At 36.8% G+C, this 24,606-nt stretch overlaps 2 protein-coding genes across 4 annotated transcripts in view; both read right to left on the minus strand.

The window, feature by feature from the left end:
• Positions 1–15,859, minus strand: part of mapk14a (mitogen-activated protein kinase 14a) — an 18,370-nt gene extending 2,511 nt beyond the window's left edge. The window contains exons 1-9 of one of the 3 annotated variants that reach the window (XM_079827266.1): positions 15,333–15,859; positions 12,708–12,837; positions 8,183–8,241; positions 3,647–3,758; positions 3,402–3,431; positions 2,785–2,832; positions 2,550–2,664; positions 1,593–1,664; positions 683–762 (exon numbers count right to left, since the gene is read on the minus strand). In XM_079827266.1, coding sequence (XP_079683392.1) covers positions 683–762; positions 1,593–1,664; positions 2,550–2,664; positions 2,785–2,832; positions 3,402–3,431; positions 3,647–3,758; positions 8,183–8,241; positions 12,708–12,837; positions 15,333–15,451 — 765 coding nt within the window. In that variant the 5' untranslated portion in view covers positions 15,452–15,859. Of the gene's footprint in view, positions 1–489; positions 763–1,592; positions 1,665–2,549; positions 2,665–2,784; positions 2,833–3,401; positions 3,432–3,646; positions 3,759–8,182; positions 8,242–12,707; positions 12,838–15,332 lie in introns of those variants that run through there. The other 2 variants (XM_079827267.1, XM_079827265.1) reach the window with 2 other exon arrangements.
• A 2,334-nt stretch (positions 15,860–18,193) lies between these two features.
• Positions 18,194–24,392, minus strand: bbof1a (basal body orientation factor 1a; the record flags this gene model as incomplete). Its single annotated transcript, XM_079827256.1, has 12 exons — positions 18,194–18,293; positions 18,429–18,497; positions 19,378–19,482; positions 19,569–19,709; positions 19,832–20,184; positions 22,106–22,250; positions 23,191–23,261; positions 23,395–23,475; positions 23,569–23,712; positions 23,831–23,896; positions 24,007–24,259; positions 24,355–24,392. The coding sequence occupies 12 exons, from the start codon at positions 24,390–24,392 to the stop codon at positions 18,194–18,196; spliced, it is 1,566 nt and encodes a 521-aa protein (XP_079683382.1).
• Positions 24,393–24,606: the final 214 nt, after the last annotated feature.

The following is a 24,606-nucleotide window of genomic DNA, read 5'->3' on the forward strand; positions in this document are numbered from 1 at the left end:
GACCATCTGGTAACTAGTTTTGTAGCTGGTCCAAGATAGTCTCCCAGCTTGCACCAGTTAAAGACCAGCTTACACAACTGTTTTCAAACTTTTTGGCCATGTTTGGTCTTTTTTTCTTTTTTGAAAGACAGTATTACATTTTTCCAGCAAGGAAAAAATTTATTTCAAATAAATACTGTTCCTGTTCATTCATATTATATATTATATATTATATATATATATATATATATATATATATATATATATATATATATATATATATATATATATATATATATATATATATATATATATATATATATATTCAGCATATTAGAATGATTTCTGAAGGATCATGTGACACTGAAGAGTGGAGTAATGGCTGCTAAAAATAAAATTTTCCAAAAGAAATAAATTACATATATTACAATAGAAAACTGTTTCTTTAAAATTGTAATAATACTTAAAAATATCACTGTATTTTGATCAAACAAATGCAGCCTTGGTGAGCATAAGAGACTTTCAAAAATATTTAAAGATTGTACTGACTCCAAACTTTTGAAGGGTATTATATGTCCAGCCTGGACCAGATAAAAAGCCATTTCAAAACACAGCTGTCAAGCTTAAAATGGATTTTCCACTTTGAAAATCAACACACAGGCATTTTTAGCAAGTGCACTCTCCCTAAATATATCAAACTCACAGACTCCGATGATATTTTCATTAACAGCTCAGGTCCTGGAGTTCCAACCAGAAGCATAATAAGCTTCAACTGATCGATGTCTAGTAACACAAGATGAAGGAAAACTAGTGTGGCTCAACAAGGAACACGCCACAAAGCAGGAAACGCTCGTTTTGGTTTCATGTGTACTTAAAGAACAGGAAAGCAAAGAAGCTTTGGTCACATCTGTGGAAAGACGAGCAAGCTAGTAAAAATAGCACAAGTTGAATATTTTCAGCTTGCCCAGCAAAAGCATGTCAGAAGTAGCCGCACAGGTGTGCTCTGCCTGTAAGAGGGGGGGAAATATTTGGCAAGTATTTCTGTTCCATGGCGTGTGGAGCCAGAAGCATTAAGAGTGGCAGCCGTTCAAGATACAGAGTATCAAATATGCAACCCAGGGGGGGAAAAAACATGCTGAAAGTGCTGAAATGTGAACAACATTTGTCATTGGAAATAAAAAAATAAAAAAAGAGCGAGAAAGAGAGAGGCATGTCATTTCCTGCAGGGAGTTTATTGCGTTCTCATAATGATGGATCATATATGCTTCAAATCACTGTTGCGTCTTGGGGCACAGCTTGAAAACAGAGCTTAAGCGAAAGGGACAAAAGGTCAGTGTAAGACAGGAGAGGCAGACAGATCTGCCAGCTTCTGCCATAGCACACATACACACTGCAAGGACAGGAAAATCGAGAACGAGAGAAAGAGAGAAAATAGATTGTAATGTGGTGTTAAAAAAAACATGTATCCAACATTTTTAAAATCAGCATGAGAGCAAAATACGCTCTTAAAAAACAAAGCACAAAATCATGGACGTTTCTGGCTTGGAGCTCTAGTGCAATTTACAGAGTGTGTTCTGCAGGTCATAGAGGGGGAAACAAGAGGAAAAGGATACGATCTGTGCCAGGAAAGAGAGTCCTGCCCGTCAACAGCTCAGCCATGATGCAGCCCACTGACCAAATGTCCACTGAAAAGAAATCAAGAAACTACATTAGTGGAGAGGCAGCAAGCACATGTTCCCATTCTTGTTTCCTAACCCAGCTATCTTGTCACAGAGGGCTGAAAAAAAATTACTCTTTAAAAGTTTGGGGTCATTATTTATTTATTTATTTTGTAGAAATTAATACTTCCATTCAGCAACACTTTTAAAAGGGTAAAAGGGAGTTTTTGCAGGGGGGGGTTCTTAGTATAAAACATATTTAAAAAAAATATAAAGAACCTTTTTCCACTAAAAAAGAACCTTTAGTGCAATGGAAAGGTTTGATGGATGCTAATGTCAATAAAGAACCTTTATTATTAATAATGAAGGATGCATTAAACTAATAAAGTGGCAGTAAAGAAATTGATTTTTACAAAAGATTTCTATTTTTTAATAAATGCTGTTCTTTTGAACTTTTTATTCATCAGACTCCTGAAAAAAATTATCACAGCTTCCAAAAAATTTGTACACACAATTGAATTCAACATTGATAATAATAATAAATGTTTCTTGAGTAGCAAATGGGCATATTAGAATGATTTCTGTAGGATCATGTGACACTGAAGACTGGAGTAATTCAGCTTTGCCATCACAGGAATACATTACAATTTAAAATATATTAAAATAGAAAACCACTATTTTAAATTGTAATATTTCACAATATTACAGTTTTACTGTATTTTGATCAAATTAATGCAGCCTTGGTGAGCCTTCTTTTAAAAAAAATAAAAGAAGGAAAAATGATTTCCAACTTTTGAACGGAAAGGTACACCATCTGGTTCTAAAAAGCCTTTTTCTCCATTGATGGCGTGATGAACTCCAAATGAGTTGATTTGTATTGTATTGTATCAGATGTGGGTGTAGTTGTGTTACCTGTCATGTTGTAGTGCATCCAGTTGAGCATGATCTCTGGGGCGCGGTACCACCTTGTGGCAACATATCCTGTCATCTCATCATCTGTGTGTCGAGCCAAGCCAAAGTCAAGGATCTGAGATATAAAAGAAAAAAAAACAGATGGGAGAAATAATACATTCTGTAAATAACAATTAAAGTATGAATAACCATGTCACAAGCAAATGCATAATAACTGAAAAAATATGACACTCACCTTAAGTTCACAGTCTTCATTTACTGCCAGATTACTGGGTTTCAAGTCCTGCCAAACAATAAGCGAATATTATTTTACTTTCTCTTTATAACATTCATCAACCATTTTAAAGGAATATTTGCAGCAATTTATGAATTAAATATACAAATGTGACATCTTTTTGCATTTCATTTACTACCGACAAATTTCAATTCTATTTTTATTAAAGCAATATGATTTCACAAAATTGAATACTTTTTAAAACAACAGTAGTTATATGAGCTGTAACGAAGTAAAAATCTTTTTAATACGGACTACTTTTCTAAGTAAATAAACTTCAGATTGCCAACATAACTGAACAATTTCCTGCCAGGCATGTAATTGCAAAAATGTTTTTCATTCATTATTACTAAAGTAGGAATGAGTCATAAGTATTTTCTGTGGTAATAGACAGCATGGAAGCTGAAAATAACACAGACTCTTCATTGAAGACGGAACTCATTTCTAGTTTTAGTCTTTACACAGAAGCAGGTCTGAGCATGTAAAATGGTGATGCCACGGAGAATTGGCTCCAAGGGGCAACACACGCTGAATTTTTTGAGGGAAACATTTCTCATATACCCAAAGTGAGCACTTACCCTGTGAATTATGTCGGCCGAATGGATGTACTAGTAGAATTAAAAGAAAAAGAGAAAAGGAGTTATGTAAGGTTTACACTAAAATAGGTCAAATAAATATCTGGATATTTTCTGGATACCATTTCAAAATTGTCCCGCACATAATACTTTTTACAGTTCATTGTTATTTTTATTTGATTTACATCAGCTTTAAGACATGAAATTCCTTTTTGTATTCGTTACGGGATTGAAAAGTGCAGTTTCACCTTGAGCCCTCGCAGGATCTGGTAAATAAGGAACTGAACATGATCATCGGTCAGCTTCTGACACTTCACAATATTATTTAGGTCAGCGCCCATAAGATGAGTCACCAGGTACCTGCCAATCAGAAAACAAGAAGAATGTTATTCTCCTGCCAACTGTTTAACTTGGTGTTAGGACTGCACAACGTGAAATGTAGGGAACATTTAGTTCTCTTTTGACAAAATGCGCTAATCTGGTTCGCTTGACTGGAAGACTGTGCTTCCAAAATGAAGCAACAACTTAACACAAATGTTGGCCATGGAGCTGAAAAACTAACTACTGTCAACATCAAGATGTACCACTGGATCAGTTTTCCTGCTAAAATATACCGGCAAAGCTGCTTGCACATATTTCAATGTTTACTGTTGGGACTGTGAGAGAGGAAACAGGAAATTAAAGGGAGATATAAACTAGGGTTGTGCTGTTTAAATCATATATAATTAATATTTCACAATATTGTTTTCCATACGATAGTGAATAAATACTTATTGACTTATATTTATTTTTGGGGCATTAAATCAATGTCCTACAGGTCAATAATACAACAACCACTAGGCAGAGTTTCACATATGTTGCACTATATTTATTCCTCTTTGATTTAGATAAATGCTGTTATTTTTGAACTTTCTATTAATCAATTCATATAACTTTAATTTAAATTAATTAAATAAACAATTTAATAATTAAAGTCAATAAAATAATTAAATTTCTAATATTCTATTTTTTTAGTCATCAAAAAATTGATGATAAAAAATTGTTTCCACAAAACTATTAAGCAGCACAACTGTTGTCTATTTTTCAATATTATTGTTTTTACTTTATTTTTGATAAAATAAATGCAGTCTTGGCGAGCTTAATGGACTTTATCTTACCGTATATATAAAATTATAAATGCACATTTTTACTTAAAGGGTTAGTTCACCCAAAAATGAAAATTCTGTCATTAATTACTCACCCTCATGTCATTTGACACCCGTAAGACCTCCGTTCATCTTTGGAACACAAATGAAGATATTTTTGTTGAAAGCTGATGGCTGAGAAAGGCTTCAGATAGGCCTCCATTGGCATTCAGTACATTTACACTCCCAAGACCCATAAAAGGCACTTAAAACGTCGTTACAAAGTCCATCTCACCACAGTGCCTCTACAATAATTTTACGATGCGACGACAATAGTTTAAAAAAAATCAAAATAACACCTTTATCCAACTTGTTCTTGTCTTCCGTGTGTGCCTCCACGACGCATGTGCGAGAATATGACGCAGATCCGGCGTTCGGACACATGACCCAGAAGCGATTTGTTTACAAGCAGAGGAAGACGCGCGTATCTAAGCTGTTGAATTCTACATTGATCATGCTTTAGGTCTCGGCGTAGTTCTCAAAATGGGGTTAAAGTGTGCATTTCATGGATTCCCGAAACCCGGCGCTACGTCATATTCTCGCGCATGCATCGTGGAGGCACACACGGAAGACAAGAAGAGGTTGAATAAAGTCGTTATTTTGATTTTTTTGCACACAAAAACTATTGTCGTCGCATCGTAAAATTATTGTAGAGGCACTGTGGTGAGATGGACTTTGTAACGACGTTTTAAGTGCCTTTTATGGGTCTTGGGAGTGTAAATGTACTGAATGCCAATGGAGGCCTATCTGAAGCCTTTCTCAGCCATCAGCTTTCAACTAAAATATCTTAATTTGAACGGCGGTCTTATGGGTGTCGAACGACATGAGGGTGAATAATTAATGACAGAATTTTCATTTTTGGGTGAACTAACCCTTTAAGGACTGTCATACTCAAGTGGTCACAAAGGTAGAACTGAAATAATGTTGTGAGGGTTAATTTAAATAAGTCAAACCTTTCATTTAGCTGATTTTAAACTGAATTATATTGACCACTGAACCTGACTGGCCTCTCAGTTTAATCAGGCACACTGACATCAGATTTTATTAACCTCACACACAAACAACTCACGATAACCCACAGCCGAGGGTACATAAGCACTGACTCTTAGCAAGAGGGTGGAGCTACAGGTCACAACAGAGCCACTGCGATACGACACACAACAGAGCTTAAAATAAGCCATACTTAATCCCAGAAACACTCTCCACCCAATAGACACACTTGGCATTAGAGATAAATCAACAAATACATCCCACCCCACAAAGATTTAGGGGGGGGAAACACAGATTAGAGACAATAAACAAATATACATCACTTCGACACACAGGCAATGGAAAAACTGAAGCAAACTGATTCAGACACCAAAAACACATGCATTTACATACTGTCAACTGAGAATGTGTATATTTCTTGGAAGAGCCTGGAGGTCTGGAGTTAAGTCGCCACACAAACATTTCGGCTAGTTTCAGTAGTGAAAGGAGTGCAAATGCCCCACATCTATCAGTGTGCGTCAGGTCTATTTTTGGAAGCAGAATTGATGTTAAGTCACAGCAGCTTCTGCTTTTACAACCTGGCTGTATCCTTAGCATTCCCCACTAACCAACGGCTGCTAGGCTGGAGCCAGGCAGTACAAAAAGCTCTGTCTCTGTGGAAACCCGAAGCTCCATAAAACCATGAAAGCCTGAAAGCATGCTTATAATCACCTAACAAAGGGCACAAGATAAATAATGCATTATTCTGTTTAGTATATGAAATATTAGGACAAAACACAGGAGTGATAATATTAAAGCCGTACTAAAGAAAGTCAAGGCGTATAAATAAATAAATAAATATATCACTAATTATAATCAACAGGAAGCATCTGATGCAGTGTGCCATTTTACAGCTGGTGGACATGTCGTTCTATTTTTGGCATGCTTTGTCAAAGTCAAAATCTTTTCAATACAGACTAATTTTCTAGGCAAATAAACTTCAGATTACCAATGTAACTTCACAAGTTCCTGCCAGGCTTGCAATTGCAAAAAATAAAAAAAATAAATCATTCATTATTACTAAAGAAGGAAAAGTCAATTGTTTTCTGTGGTAATCGACAGCATGGAAAATATGCTGTCCACAGATATCAAGCTAAAAATAACACAGACTTTTCCTTTAAGACATTTTGCCCATCTGTCTGAAATAAAATGTATTTTTTAATGAATTTGCTCTTCCGTTCAAATGTTTGCCATCAGTAAATTTGTTTAAACTGTTGTCTTTTTTAATATATTTTAAAATGTAATTTATTCCTGTGATGGCAAAGCACAATTTTCAGCATCATTCCTCCAGTCTTAAGTGTCTCATGATGCTTCAGAAAACATTCTAATATGCTGAATTGGTGCTCAAGTTGGTGCTGTGCCGCTTAACATTTTTATGAAAACCATGATATATTTTTTTCAGAAAGGATTCTAAAAAGAGCAGCATTAAAGGCACAATATGTAAGATTTTTGGATGAAAATATCCAAAAACCACTACCACAATGTTATATATTTTGTTGACTTGCGTACTTGCATTATCCAAAATGTTTTCAAGATTGTTTAAAACAGGATGAAATAAGCTATTTTAACCAGGACACAAACCGTGTCCGTGTGTTAATGACATCTTACCCATGTTACCCTCGATTTACCGCGAATACCATGTTTTACCGGGCCTAATATTGATCTAGCTTACTGCAGTGTGCAACAAGCGTCTCATAGTAGCCGTAAAGTGAAAGCAGAGTAGCATTATAACATAACTTTCAACAAACTCAAATGTATCTAATATGATAAAATGGTGCTGCGTTACCCCACATACGCATGACTGGAAGAAGCAAAAGCGGTTTGCGGCATAATAAAAGCTCCACTGTTCTGAGCATGCGTCACGTTTGTCTCTCATTAGCAATCACTCCGGCGTCCTCATTCCACTCAAACGGCTTTCAGCCCCACCCTGCTTTATACTACAGTAACGTGTCATGGGCGTCGGAACCATTGTATAAGGGTGAGACAAGACCCACCCACTTTTTAAGACCAATGATATTGGACCCACTCACTTTTACCGTCTCTAACTCAGTGCATATCTGTTCACATACCCCTAACCGATTAACACTTTATCTATTAAACACGTTAGATGCTTTATTCCACTTTTCGAATATTTTCTTCATTTTTATTGAAAATAAATGCCTTTCACATCTGATATGTGATAAGAAAAGGGAGTAGATTGGGTTTGTCAAAAGGTGGATATGCATTACACTATTACCACCTTAAGCAATTTTGTGTCTTCCATAATTTTGTCTGTCACAACCAGGCGCTTAGTAAACAAGGCGAGCTATTTGCACTTAATGTAAATGGCATCTACTCCAGTAAAACAATTTGGACCCGCCCACATTTTTTTGCTTCCGACGCCCATGGATTAGCTCATCCGGGAATATGATTTCTGCCCTCATCCTCCGAGCTAGCTTACAAGACTACGTCCTCCAGTTTAATTAACACTTACATGAAGTACAGTCTTATTCATAACAAAAGAAAACAAATTATTTTAATCAAACCAGTGAATAACATCTCAGAGGAAGAAAACGAAATTGTCTGACTCACACATCATTAAACTCCTCCAGGGAGGTGGCAGGTGTGAAAACATCCAGCAGGCCGATCACCTGCAAGCACAAAGTGCAAAGAATACAAATCAGGATCATTTAGTACTGCATGTACATTATTGCAGTATTGCATTAAGATTTTATTACATAAACTGACAGGTAAATCTAGAATTACCACAGCAGAAGTTCTAGAATTTCCTGTCAGACAGAATACACCAAATTCAATTCAAAGATAAGAGAAAAGTGAGAGGAATTACCATGGGTTTAATACCCGTTTGAATCTGACAGACAGAATAATGGCTAAATCTTATAGCAGAGGAGGGCTGCTGAAATTCTGATGTTCTGAGTTTTCAAGGATCCAGTGAGAAAAACACGATGTTCCAGAATAGGTGCGTGATATGACCAGAATATGAGTCATTTTATTTCACGATAACGATATACATCACAAAATAGATATTTTTGCTTTAAATGGGTTATATCAAATGTTTTGAAACCATTGAAATTTCATAATTCGTGTCACCAACTTCCATTTCACAAAAAAACCATTACTAGCTTAAGTAAAAATAAACCTCAAGCTTAATGAAGACAAGTAAACAGTCAGTGATAAAATAAGAACAAAGAAACTAATTACAAGTAAATAGAAAAACAAAGACACAAATGAAATAGACCAAACTGAAAAACTTCAAGCACTAGAAATAAGAAATACTACATCAATTGTATAAAGTAATCAAACGTATATTAAAAAACACTACATAGTCTTCAAAGTGTAAATTAAATATACATTTAGGGCACTTTCACACCTGCCTTGTTTGGTCCGGATTTTCAGACTTTTCAGTTTGGTCCGAATCAAAATTACAGGTGTGAAACCTCCCCCGTACCACGGTCCGGACCAAACAGACGAAATTCGGTCCGACGAAAAGAGGTCAAACTGAACAAACTTAACATGTTTTAGTTTAATAAAAACTGTGAGTTTGAGATTTTTTTTGTGTCATGAATTTTGGGCCACAAAAGGATGCAGAACAACTGTACTAGAGGTTCTGACAAAATGTCAATTGCTGCAGTCTATTTAAAAATATTTGATTAAAGGGTTAGTTCACCCAAAAATGAAAATTCTGTCATTAATTACTCACCCTTATGTCGTTCGACACCCGTAAGACCTCCGTTCATATTCGGAACACAAATGAAGATATTTTAGTTGAAAGCTGATGGCTGAGAAAGACAGGCCTCCATTTGCATTCAGTACATTGACACTTCCAAGATCCATGAAAGGCACTTAAAACGTCGTTACAAAGTCTATCTCACCACAGTGGCTCTACAATAATCTTACAATGCGACGACAATAGTTTTTGTGCGCAAAAAAAAAATCAAAATAACACCTTTTTCCAACTTGTTCTCGACTTCCGTGTATGCCTCCACGACGCATGCGCGAGAATATGACGCAGATCCGGCATTCGGACATATGACCCAGAAGCGATTTGTTTACGATCAGAGGAAGACGCGCGTGTCTAAGCTGTTGAATTCTACATTGATCGTGCTTTAGGTCTCGGCGTAGTGCTCAAAATGGGGCTTAAGTGTGTATTTCATGGATTCCCGAACACCGGCGCTACGTCATATTCTCGCGCATGCGTCGTGGAGGCATACACGGAAGTCGAGAACAAGTTGGAAAAAGGTGTTATTTTGATTTTTTTTTGCGCACAAAAACTATTGTCGTCGCATTGTAAGATTATTGTAGAGCCACTGTGGTGAGATAGACTTTGTAACGACGTTTTAAGTGCCTTTCATGGATCTTGGAAGTGTCAATGTACTGAATGCCAATGGAGGCCTGTCTGAAGCCTTTCTCAGCCATCAGCTTTCAACAAAAATATCTTCATTTGTGTTCCGAATATGAACGGAGGTCTTACGGGTGTCCAACGACATGAGGGTGAGTAATTAATGACAGAATTTTCATTTTTGGGTGAACTAACCCTTTAAATTGAATTAATTATTTAAAAAAGGGTTGATAAAATGATTAATTGACTCAATGACTTCCCTTGTGTCATTACTGAAGGAATCTAGACTGGGTAAACCCAGCCTGATCTGCAGACGATTTGATTTCGCCCTGCAGCTCAGGCTGGAAACCTGTACATTCATTTATCCTGCGTCTGTTACACATTTGCGGGAACCAATCACACACTGGCTTATCCACCTGGCGCGCTATTGGCGGGTTTAACACAATGGATAGAGAAGCGATGGATCGATGCCCGTTGATCACGCCTCTATACTGTCTGATTGGTTGAAGGACTATCCAATTGCGTACAGAGTCATTTAAATTATGCTCGTTGATCACGCCTCTTGTGCAGTAGAAAATACGGCCCCACTTTATATTAGGTGGCCTTAACTACTATGTACTTACATCGAAAAATAAGTACAATGTACTTAATGTGTTTATATTGTATTGCAAAACACTTTTGCTGATATTGAGGTGGGATATGGGTAGGGTTAGGGACAGATATGGTGGTATGGGTAAGTTTAAGGGTAGGGTGAGGTGTAAGGGTCAACAGTATAATTACAAATGTAACTACATAAATGAATTACAATGTAATTACACACAGGTATATTTAAAAATGTAAGTACAATGTAAAGACATGTATGAACACAATAAGTGCATTGTATAAAATGATTAATTAAAATGTTAGTACATAGTAGTTAAGGCCACCTAATATAAAGTGGGTCCGAAAATACAAAGCAGACTCCCCAGACCAATGTTCAATCTTAAATTGAGCTTGGTCTGGTGATAGCCCGACAAGAAGGAATCCGCATTTTTGAATGAATGACAAATCCATTTTTTAACAGTCATTTGTCACCAACTACTGGTGTAATCGATACAATCTTTACTTGAATTGTTGTTAGTAGTGCTGCAACAACTAGTTGATAATAATTGATAATGAAAATAATCGACAACTATTCTCATTATCGATTAGTCGGGTCTACCACCAACTTCCACCAGTCGTGCCAAATTACAAAAAAAAAAAAAAAAAAAATTTTAAGCTTCAAGCGAATGCATTAGCGTTTAACATACCCTGTCATGCGCTTTGACAGATGCGTGTGCGTCCTCAGGACAAAACTTTCATTTTACAGGTTATATCCTTATCTGTAAATGTTACTAATTCACGCAAGTATTTCCATTTTGCATGAAAGCGTGTCCTGACAGTCTGCATTAAGCTTCAAACTCCACTGAGCCAGCGGCGACTGCGCGCAAGCGCATCAAACAAGCCAGAACGCAGTTGAGAGGGAGACAATTCACATTCAGCGCAAAAACATTCATTTAGATGAAATAACTACTGTTGGACGCTAAATTTAGGTTTAAAGGTCAGCATGTAATTCAAGTATTTTATGAGAGTAGTAACTGTAAAGGGATAACAGCGTGTAATTAAATATTTAAATGCAAGATGTTTAGCCTATTTAAAGGATAAAGAAATTACAGTAACAGGTTACTTTGTCCATAGTGAATGTGTGCGAGTTCCTCCAGAACATTCCTCTTATCTGGTAACACTCAGTTAGTGTGTGTGTTTTTTTTAATACCATTTTAATTTAGGGATTTAAACTGTCCTTTTGCATAGTAACTTTTTTTGCACAATGTATGACACATATACAAAAATTAAATGTGGTTTTATTATAATAAAACCATGTTTTTGGCGTTTTGATTACCATTTGTATAACCACACAAATACCATATAGTTAAACTATGGATTGAAGCAAAACCATGGTTAATTTGTGGTTTTGTTTTTATTCGTTGTAAAACCATGGTTCATTTTTGTAAGTTATATACTATATGTATGTTTTCATAACCCTCAGCTGACAAGTTTGTTTGAAGGATAGCATTGGGCAGGATGTGGAATAGTGTGTTTTTGGCTTTTTTTAACCCAATTAATCGGAAAAATAATCGGCCAACTAATCGATTATCAAAACAATCGTTAGTGGCAGCCCTAGTTGTTCGTTTCAAAAGGTGATTTACTGTATTTTAATCGCTACCGTAGACATCAGTGTTTAGATCCGAACTATAAACTTTTATCCCAGTACTTCTATGATCATTTGAATTATTGAAACGCACGAAATAATGATACTTTGTGGTTGAAAGTTGTTTGTGAAGCCGTTTCATACCTATACATGACAACTGCCCTCTCTGGTTCAGCAGAAGCACCAGTGCAGATCTGAATGTTTGCTGTGATCGTACTTGTCAAATAGACATCTAGACTAATTGCTGTCATTCAGGAATAATATTGCGTGGGTGTTTAAATCAAGACCACAATCTTTTAGCGATTAATCGTGCAGCTCTACTCCTTATGAAACGAATGCATGTCTGCAATAAATCTTCTTTTGTGCTCCATCGAAGAGAGGAAAAACTGGTTTGGAGGAAAATGAGGGTGAGCAAATAAATGACTAATTTTTAATATTTGGGTGAACTAAGCCTTTAACCATTAGGATTACCAACCGCTACTCTGCATATTGGCCTTGTCAGTTTGATAATACCAGGGATCCAAACTCACATTCTCATGTTTCATATGCTTGAGTAGCCGTAATTCCCTGTACGTCCGCTTGGCATGGATGATGGACTGAAATGGTCTTGACAGCTTCTTCACGGCGACCTTCAAACCTGTCTTTTCATCATATGCAGAGCTGAAAAAAACAGAAGGACATGATTCAAGTATGCCGTCACACTTTGTTGCACAACTGAAATGCCAACATGCTACAACAGGACCAAAGTTAAACACGGTTGGAAGAGTCAGCAGCATGAAGGTATTAAAATAACTTGCCATACATTTTAGACTGAAACAAAAGCTGGTCAGATTCTCACTTCCTCATGCAAGTAACCACCAATGTTTAGAGACGGAACTAAAGGGTAAAACATATCTATTGCAACCAATGATAAAGTACCTTTACAAGGACAAAGTGTTTAATAATTTGACAGACATAGCCCACCGCATGCAATGTAGTAGACCACCTAACTGAGATGATAATGATACAACCTTTCAAGACACATTGGATATTTTATACATATAACTTGACCGAGAGACCTGATAGATCTTATCAAAGAAAATCTCAGTGCTCGGCTTTTTTGAAAACACTGCACAGGCTGAGAGATGAGCCTGGCACTTCAACCCAATGCAATCTGTTCATCAGATATTCAATTACACAGACACAATAAGGGGGCCCATGAAACATAATCTAGATAGCACGGTTGCCTAGCATCGCAATTTCTAACAGTCACTTTGGAGCATAAACAACCTGTCTACCCTGAGGAGGAATAATTTAGAAAATGAGCCTGGCCTTCAAACACCTGTCGGTTTAAGAGACAGAGACCTTTCTGCAAACCATTTGCAAACATTAAAGAGTGAGGTAACACTTGTTTTGAGTTTAAGGAAGAAACCAAAGAACTCTTTAGATGTGTACAAATATGACTGGATAAAACAAGATCCCATTTCTTCAGAAAATCATTCTGTCATAATCAACGTTACAGATCACAACAATTCTTGAATTCCACATTAATATGCACACAAGTAAACCATTTGTAGGTTGATTTCCCTAAAAACAGTGCGTCGGTTTTTCAAAACACTGCAGTGCTTGTTTGAGCACGACAACAGTCTCTACCAATGGTCCAATCAATTAATAGCAATGTGTTTCGGGAAAACTGTTTGAAAACAATCATTTTGTTTAATTCCATTTGGTGGCACTAGTGCTGCAGAAATATCAAAGTTTAGCCTTAAAGGGAGAGTTCACCCAAAAATGAAAATTCTGTCCTTATTTACTCACCCTCAATTTGTACTAAACCTGCATGAAGTTCTTTCTTCTGTTTAACACAAGAAGATATTTTGAAGAATGTGGGTAACCAAACAGTTGCTGGAAATAGTAACTAAAAAATAACAATAGTAAAATACTATGGAAGTCAATGGGGACCGGAAACTGTATGGTTGCCTAATTTCTTAAAAAATATCTTCTTTTGCGTTCAGCACAAGACAGAAATTCATACAGGGTGAATAAATAATGACAGAATTTACATTTTTGTGTGAACTCTCTCTTATGTTTAGCTCACGTCCCAATATAATAATAATAATTTATAAGTTCTGGACTTTATACTCAGGGCCAAGCGGTTTATGCATATTTTGTTTCGTTCCTTTTAGTTTTTTAGTCGATGATATGTTAGTCATGTGATGTCAACATCGCTGCTCACTTGCTCTACATAGCATATTCAGACTGGAGTGGGTCTACACCTTGTGTATATTATAATTTGAATGATTTTTCTCAAAAGTGTGGTTGGTTGATTTATTTATTTGCCTATAATGCTTTAATACAAATTAATGAAAGCATCTTTAAGTGAATCATAAATTCAACAGTGAGTGTCAGGAAACAGCACAGAACCACCAACAAACTTCCTCATCGAAACCAAACGAGCAATATAGATGAATCAATCACGAGATTAAGATAATAACAAACGACAAGCCCTGTGAGGTTTTCTACACCTAGTCCTGGGTGTTACTACAAGTAAACGAGAAAAAAATAAGTGCCATGATTCACTGACAACAGCCGTGAAATTACACGCAGCTCTGACTCATCGGTTGCGTTTCAAAACCGATCGAGTTACCTGCCCAAAAACGGCAGCTCCCTTCGTTAAGACAAAGTCATGGTGCATCATCTGTGGGTGACCTCATTCAGGACAGATCCCACCAGATGTCCTCATTAAGACCACCCAACACCCCTAAATAGGGCGAATAAAGAAACGTGTGGTTATGTATCATTTAAAAAAATGACCACCGTTTAAAAGATAAACAACTTTGCCGTTTATCGCGTTCATCTCTTCGACTTGTGCATCACGTTGCCCGTCCACCGCAAAGCTTCACTTTGGAACTGAAGTGGCACGCGTGCGTGCACGCGAGGTGGCATTTGCAACATACGAGACTTTAAATGTTTATAAAGCGTAATCACACACGTTAAAACACTTTGCAACCCTACAATTACTTAAACCCCGCTTTTTGTGACTAGCAATCCCTCTTGCATAACAAACCACGGACTTTGGTCTTATTAGCAAGTTTGCTAACGCAGAGCAATGCTGTACGGGCCCGTAAGAATGAATGGGACACATCGTTCCGCCATAGAAACAACAGATAGATATTTACCAAACTGTTCCGTATGCACCAGAGCCGACGGGAGACAAGTTCTGATATCGCACGGGGACCTCCCATATCGTCTTGTTGACCTCCTGTCGATAGAAAGTGGGTCTTTCTTTCTGCGACATGCCTGCAGAACGAGCACCCGAGGCGACTTGAGACTTCTGCTTTCCCTGGCTTGCCTGCCTGTGATTCAAGGCGGTCTAGTTTTCTTGCAACAATTCAAAATGGAAAGTAAACCAATAAAGTCGAACGTGCACGCGGATACTCAAAAACGAACCGCCCCGGTGTGTTTAGTTCATGCTAGCGGCTCCAAATATTCTTGGAATGTGACTGTTCGGAAGTTGCTCGGTTCCGGGTCACGGTGATTTCGAGCACTATCCCGTCCGCGTCTCTCCCTGCTGCTACAAATGAAAGTCACAGCAAAAAAAAAAACACCCAGCAAACCGAGTTCCCAAGCGCGCCCCCTGCAACACATTCACACGTACACAGAAGGTTGTAGATCTAGCATACTACAATGCATAACCCAGTGAACTAAAGGAGTCATGGAAAAGTTGCCATTATATGAATACGATATTTTTCCCAAACTAAAAAGATTTAGGTGGTTTGAACTTTACATTGCACAATAACATTTACAGAGAACATTACAGAAGCTGGTTTGAGACGTCAACCAATACAGATCACACTATATTGTTAATGGTATAATAATAGTTTTATTTTTACATTAAATCATTCTACAATTTATATATTTCTTTCACTCGAAGTCACTTGACAAGGATAAAGAGAAAACAATAAGAAAACTAAGAAACGTGATTTATAAATAAACATTTAAGAAAAACAAACATTACAGAACACAGAGTTGAGCAGAGAAAAAAGACCATAAATTAACACTGCAGACTGAAACTAATGGAACAATAACAAAATAAATCGGTGGATGGAGGAAGTGAGAGAAGATGCTTTGTCTAAAGATGTATTTAATTGTGCCTTAAAATTTAAGATGGGTGTGATTTTATGGAGATTTTACCACAGGGAATTTCATAACACTAAAATACCTGTCACCCATGGAAAAGAGTCTGAAGCTTGGGACAGTGAGACGATTGAAGACTTCATAGTGTTAACATATCCTGTATGTTACGGGTCCTGCTTTTTCACCTTTTTAATTTTAGTTAGTGTGTAATGTTGCTGTTTGAGCATAAAAAAAAGTCCACTCCAAAGGGAGATATTTTATGTAACAGAATCCCCTTCTCAAGAACTACAACGAACGACTCATTTGGACTACAATGCGATTTTTCCGGATCTTATGAAGTCACAATGTTACTAATTTAAATAATTCACGCCCACAGAATACGCAAAAAAGGTGCGAGGCCTGGTTGAGCTGCATTAGAAAAGACAGTGTTGTCGCTGTCTAGGGATGGGCGTATCGATATGAAGTATCGATATATGTCGATACTAATGTGAGCATCGAAAAGTATCGATACTAAGGTGTTTTTTTTTTTTAACCAGTAATTTTGTTTATTTAAAAAGATTATTTAATGCATACAATACAAATAGCCTGTTACCGGATTGAACAATTTTCCTGCTCATCTGAACCATAATCTGAACGCACACAAATGCTGCAAGACAGAACCAATCAATCACAGAGAGAGCGTTCGCTCACTGATGAAACTGCATTCAAACAGAGCTGTGTTTCCCAAAGGTATCATAAGAAACCATTGATGCTTTTGGAAACACAGCCCAGAACAATGCTCATCAGAAGACAAAAAAAAATATGTTTGAGTTATTTCACAATAAACAAATTGAAATCGTAGCCTATATGGTTTGACCAATTACACTCTTTAAATGTAATGTTAAACGTTGATGTTGATCATGTTCTGTAACTAATGTTAAAATAAATGTAAAAAGGTTACATTTTATGAGTGCAACGTCCTGTCACTGGCAGTCCCTTACGAAAATGAACCATGGTTTTACTATAGTGACTGTAGTTCAGCTATAGTATTTGCTCAAAAATATGATCTAATAAGTAGCAATTAAGGCGTATTGAAGGTTAAAATGCCTTTCAAATATAAATGTTAAGTGGGTATCTTTACCCATTTTACCCTTAGTCATTTTAATAATTTAATAATTTAAAAGTTCAGTATTGAAATATCGTATCGGCATCGATATCACTGGCCTTGAAAGTATCGGTATCGCATATCGAAAACAAAATAAGTGGTATTGCCCATCCCTATCGCTGTCAAATAGACACTGTTTTCAAAACTCATTTGTTTGACCTTCCTAAGGCTGACGAGAGCGGTTAAAATTGATTTTAAACCCTGTTCCTGAACTTTATAACCCCAACGTTTATCTGTGCGCTGCACGTTTTATGGAAAACAGCTTGTTTTCTGTTGCTTTTGTAAGCTCTCGCTTTTGTAAGATGGTTCACCGCTCCTTAGGAAAATTAAACATAGTTTTGTGATCGACAACATTGTCAGGGTCTGAACCGGGCTTGATTTGGTTTGAAAATGACGGCATCCGTAATATTTACACTAGAGAGTAGAGAAGAACTTGTATTTATGGAGGGGCGGGACATTTCCTGAACACGCGCTAAGCGGTGCCAATCACAACACACTGGTCCAGCTAACCAATCACAGCACATTTCGTATTTCAGAAGGAGGGGCTTCATCGGAATCGTTGTGTTTGAGCCAGACTGGGGAGAGAGATGCTGCAATAAAGTAAAATATGTGAAAAATAATGCGTTTTTGGAACAATCAAGTATGAAACATATTCTAGTACACCCCAAAAAAAAACAAAATCAAGAGTTCGTAAAAGGGCATAATAGGACTCCTTTAAAGGAAATGTTTGAATTTAATGCTGTATGAAATGTTGTACAGTCAGGTGCTCTTGAGGGCTGGTAGAACGCAGGGTTCAGAGGTTATATTTGCCATTGGTATCTGGGTTATAAAGGTCAGGCTATTTTTCTCGTCAGTAAACCTGTGAAGGAAACATTGTTTGAGTTTAATTTTGAATAGGAACATCTTAAAAGATAACTAAATACCAGTATAATAATTCTTCACACACACACCAAAAAAAAAAAAACAGTTATCCATCATAGTGCTGGAGCCTTACCCTGCATCACTGCTAACCTGGATCTTCTCTGAGGAAGATGTTGATAGAGCTGGAAGATGGGCTGGTTTCCTGTCAGGGGTAAAGAAAAACAAGAAAAATATGTTTAATTGTATAACCATGAAAGCCACATAGCTGTGTTGTCTGTCTCAACATAACCCAGGACACTGTTGAAATGAGCATGAAATGAGCATTTGGGAACCGGAACTGCCTGGCCTAAGATAATTGAAATCTGAAATCAAGTTGCAATTTCATTGGGTGACAGCATGGCAATGCTAAAAACCAAGCTATAAAACAACAATACTATTCTTTTAATTTGGTACTGTCATTTCAAAAAAATGTTTTCAATAGCCTACAGAACAACAATGCAATATCCAATTCCATTTGAACTCATTCAGACCCAGTGTACATTATGTGACTTTCTCTGTTTGTAATGTTAATTTTAATATTTAATAAGAAAATAAAAATTAACAAAACTATATTTTAGTTAACAACAATACATTTTAAATAAATATTGAATTCCATGTCTATTAACATTACAAAAACAACCTAATCAACAATGATTTTTCTGTAATTTAATCATTTAAGTTTGCTTTAAATAATATATTTAAAGAAACATTTACTGGATGTTTATTGCAATGTATATTAAAAAAGATTAAAAATCAACGTAGTTTTATTTATTATAATATATGGTTGCATTTTGAGTAATAAAGAATTATCTTTTTTTGTCTTTGGAACATGATTCTATACAGAAGTAAGTGTGTGTGTGTGTGTGTGTGTGTGTGTGTGTGTGTGTGTGTGTGTGTGTGTGTGTGTGTGTGTGTGTGTGTGTGTGTGTGTGTGTGTGTGTGTGTGTGTGTGTGTGTGTGTGTGTGTGTGTGTGTGTGTGTGTGTGTGTGTGTGTGTGTGTGTGTGTGTGTGTATAATTTATAATAATTATAAATTTATTTACCTCATTTTTTGTCCGTTCAATTTAGCAAAAAGCAGATTGAGCAGTCTCTCTTTCTGCTCCCATGTTAGATCAGAAATATCCACACTGGAGCTTTTCAAGTTGCTCCTAAAATGACACCAGAGCATTTTCATCATCATAATCATCTTGACCTGATGAGTGGTTAGAAATTCTGGCGCTAAATACTCTCACACCATTTGTCAGCCTCTTCCAGGTCAGTCTGGACATCATTGGTGCTGTGTGGGGCATTAGAGAAGGTCCGTATACGAGGGTACTCCAACCTTCCAGCCCGTGCCTCATTCATTCTCCAGCGATAGGCCTTCTGAGCCTCCTGTCTATACATACAAGATCATCTTCAAATACATCAAGCACTTCCAAATGTGAATGCTGTCCCTTCAAAATATCCTATTCAGAATATTTTACAGATCAGCGTTTAGTTTTCATAACTTATGCTAACCTGTAGTGCTGTTGTTGTTTTCTTATTTCCTTCCTCACGTGGTCAAGAGCTTCGTGAAAGAAGAGCTCAAGTTCTTTGCGCTGTGCCATAATGCTTTGCCCCAGCTGTTTTACTTGGCCCAGCTCCTTCTCTCGAACAGCTAGAAGCCTTTCCAACCTCTCAAGGTCTGTGCTGTTGGCCTGTGCATTGACCATGGCACGCCTTTCCACCTCTTCTCTCTCCTGCTTAAACTCCCAAGACATGATGCCCAGAGCTTGCTCAAGTGTGACCAATTTTGCTCTCAGCTCGGAGATCTCATTTTGTTGGGACTTTAGCTGGGAATTGCCTTCCTTTCTCATCAGTTCATTCGTTTCCTGAAGAATCAATCAGTTGTAGAGTCAGTATTCATATGCAATGTGCTGAAAACAATGGCAAACATGGGCACATCTTATTTAAAATGTACTTTGGTTTTATTAAGCTTACGCTTTAATGAAATACTCAAGGCAAGACACTACAAGCAAAACCATAGTTTTTTCATGCACTGGATAATTTTGAGATTTTGGGCTACTTTATGTCTATTCTTGTCTTCTGTCAGACTAGAGGAAAGAAAAATCCACAATATACAATTAAGTGTTAATTGTATAACTCATTTACTATTTGTGTCCGTAGGTTTTAATTAAAATTGCTGTCAAATCGATTAATCACAATTAATCGCATCCAAAATAAAAGTTTGTGTTTACATAATGTATGTGTGTACTGTGTATAATTATTATGTATATATATATATAAATGTACACACATACATGTATATATTTAAGAATAATGTATTATATTTTTATATAAAATATTTATATTTATAGATTATATAAATTATATAAATATATACAGTATATACATGCAAATATTTCTTAAATATATACATGAAGGAGTGTGTATCTATATATACATAATAATTATACACAGTACACACACATATATTATGTAAACACAATAATTTATTTTGGATTTAGATTAATCGCAATTAATCGATTTGACAGCACTAATTATAATATATCTTTAAAGGCCATTTTCTCAAAATATTTTTGTCTCCTGCACAGAGCCAGAAATCTCCACTTTAATAGCACTTTAGTACCACATACACCACACCTTTCAGATTTATTCCTATCTATCTTCCTTTTTCCTACGCCACATGATGCTTTGCGCAAATTATGGGAGAAACTTCCGTTAAACTGTAAGCAATCAGCGAAAGGTTCCCTCTGTGAACGCAATAATAAGCATTTTCAAAAACTGGGTACAATGAGATTACATTATTCTACTCACCCTTCAACCATCAAACATTAAAAGGATCAACTGTGTAAAAGGAATTACAAGTGTAAAATTAGTAACAAATGACTACAACAGACCATGAATGAATAACCCCAAAAGATGAATTATTTCCACAGCAATACGAACATGTTAAATATCACTGTTGTAATGTCTATTTTGTACGTTGTCTTAATCAAAAATGCGAGTGATAATATTTCAAAGTGATTTACGTCATTTTGACAGATTTACCTGCTTTAGAAACATTCCAGCAAACAATAATAGGGATTAGAAGTGAAAAGGGGAGACAATTGCATTTTAAAGCATCCGTGTAAAAACAAACATGGAAAGAGACGTGAGAATTTGGGGAGAAAATGAGAGATTCTTAGTGCATTGCAGTGAATTATTCATGGGATATTGTAAATTAAGTCAGGAGAGCAGACCACAACTGCACAGTATACTGTACTGTTGTCTTTTTTCATACTGTTACAGCAGAATACAAAGGGAGAAAATAATTCAGTGACTGAAAAAGCGCTTGCTATAGGTATTTTTGTGATACATGTTACGTTGTTCTCCTAAAGTCTGAAAATAAAACATAAAGGATTATAGCGCACCTTTTGATTTTAAATGATTTGTTTCAGTCTTTTCGAGTGGAACTTCCCCAAACCCCAAAAGTGCCACACATAATCTAAAACGCATAAGGTTAATTTGGAAAAAGGCGGATATTCTGAAGGTTTTTACAGTGTTTGTTTATATAATTCACCTGAACATTTTATTACGAAAATGTATTCCTACATTTTTCTGATTTAGCCATTGACTTGCATTATATCAATCACCAAGGACAACAACTTTTCATTTTGCGGTGAACCATCCCTTTAATGCACTGTGATTAATCAGCTGAGGAAGTCTAGTGATATCTATTAGTTAACATATTTACCCTATTTTACCCTATGTCTTGCCTTAAAATCCCTGATTTTCTGCTGGCATTAGCACCTTCAAGAGAGCAAGGGAAGCATTCTTCTCTGTCAAGGCTGCATTTGTCCTCTTCAGTTCCTCCGCCTCTTTCAAATGATAATTCATTGCCTCGTTCAATCGTACATTCTCCTTCAGCGCAGTATGTGATGCTGAACCGAGCTGCCTGTTGGGAGCCAAAACTGAAAATTTGACTCATATACACCACTAAACACAAACCATACACATATGCAGGTTTTTTTTTATATGCAGTCTTTAAACAGTATTAAAGGGTTAGTTCACACAAAAATGAAAATTCTGTCATTATTATTTACCCTCATGTCGTTCGACACCCGTAAGACCTCTGTTCATCTTCGGAACACAAATTAAGATATTTTAGTTGAAATCCGATGGCTCAGAAAGGCCTCCATTGGCACAATGCACTGTACACTCTCAAGACCCATAAAAGGTTCTAAAGACGTCGTTACAAAGTCCATCTCACTACAGTGGTTCTACAATAACTTTATGAAGCGACGAGAATAGTTTTTGTGCGCAAAAAAAAAAACGAAATAACGACTTATATGACCGATTTCAAAACACAGCAATGTGTTCATGAAGCTTCGAAGCGTTATGAATCAGTGAGTCGAATCATGATTCGGATCGCGTGTCAAACCGCCAAACTGCTGAAATCATGTGACTTTGCCGATCCAAACCGCTGAACCGACTCACTGATTCATAACGCTTCGAAGCTTCATGATGCTGTGTTTTGAAATTGGTCATCACTATATAAGTCGTTATTTAGGTTTTTTTTGCGCACAAAAACTATTCTCGTCGCTTCAAAAAGTTATTGTAGAACCTCAGTAGTGAGATGGACTTTGTAACGACGTCTTTCGTACCTTTTATGGGTCTTGAGAGTGTAAAGTGCATTGTGCCAATGGAGGCCTTTCTGAGCCATCGGATTTCAACTAAAATATCTTCATTTGTGTTCCGAAGATGAACGGAGGTCTTACGGGTGTCGAACGATATGAGGGTAAGTAATTAATGACAATTTTCATTTTTGGGTGAACTAACCCTTTAAGGGAATGAGCAACTGATTTGTTCATGGAATTGAAAGAATAGCGGCTCACACAATAGCTTCATGATGCGCTTGCTCTGCAAGCTGAGTGATCTTCTGCTCTGCTTCCTTCTCAAGGTGAATCTGTATAGAAGACATTGCTGACTGGTCTAGCATGCATTTCAGTGGCAAATGCATTTCTATAACAAAAGGATTTAAAATCTGATGGTCAATGCACGTTGCAATTTATGCAATATATTTCACATCTTTTTCTTACCCTAGCTGTGAGGAACTTGTACTCTGTTCTAGCCAAACTCTCTTGGTGTGCACGGTCAGCTATATACATGTTTTCTCTCATCTAGAAGCACAAGAAACGCATAATACGCTTTATTTCTGGAGTTTTTCTGCATTGCTTTCTATATGAAATTGCCTAGTTTGTGTTGTGCAGTACAGTGATCAGGTCTTCTTCCAGGTTGGCCTTTATTTTGCGAAAATGCTTAATCGTTTTGAGCTCGCCCTGCATCCTCTGGAAGTCACTTGACCTCTGCTTAAACCTGTCTTCTAAAGCATCAATCTTCTGCATGTATTCAGCCACCTGCAACAATGGGGGGTGAAATTCAAGTCTTGCATGATAACAGCTTCTTGCTTTTGACATAACAGCTTGACATAGGCCTGCTCAATGCTCATCATTTGTTTGGAAAATAACTGCTTACCAAAAGGTCTTTATCTTGTGAAGTTTTTTCTTTTTCTTTTTTCAGTTGCTCTTCTAATGCAGCAATCTTATAGGAAAACATAGTGGAAAGCGAACAGCACAGGTCAGGTGGATAAACGTGTGCTCTTGTTTTTCAGCCTTATAAATGATGGAGATGTAACATAAATGCAGACTAACCGTTGCTGTTTTTTCCAGATCTGTCCTTTTCAGAAAAGCAATAATATCATCCGTGTCTTTTTTGGCTCTGTACTGCTGGTTTGCGAGCTCCTCGTTGGCTTTGGCCAGCGCGCGAGTAACTTCGCGATACTCAACGCGCGAAATTTCCGTGATATCAAACTTCGCCTCCCATAAAGCAGCGTTTGATTTGAACTTTTCGATTTCTGACTCCCTGTCGGCTTTCGACTCATGCTTGCCTTCTTTCTTACCTTTTCTGTGAAGAAAGAGTACAGAACATGTAGAGAAAAAGGTAGGTCAAACGCTGACTGTAGGCTATAAATGTTCTGAAACGACATCGTTCATTCTCACCCTTTTCCCTTGCCCTTACTTCCTTTCTTTTTCGGCATCGTTCGGCTCCTCAGACGACTATCAAATGACTTTGGACCTTTTGGCTCATATTCGTTCTGTTTACATTCGTAACTATGGAAACGGTCGCCATCCGAGCCACTGCGTTGAACAAATTAATTTTAATGGCTTTTAAAAGCTAGACTCTTGCGGTTTTTATTTGTGTCCTTACTGATATTATTAGTTGTTTTGGTAGTTTTGGTGTAATTAGTTAAT

This window comes from Gobio gobio (genome assembly GCF_949357685.1).
Source record: "Gobio gobio genome assembly, chromosome: 10".
NCBI classification, from domain to species: Eukaryota; Metazoa; Chordata; class Actinopteri; order Cypriniformes; family Gobionidae; genus Gobio; species Gobio gobio.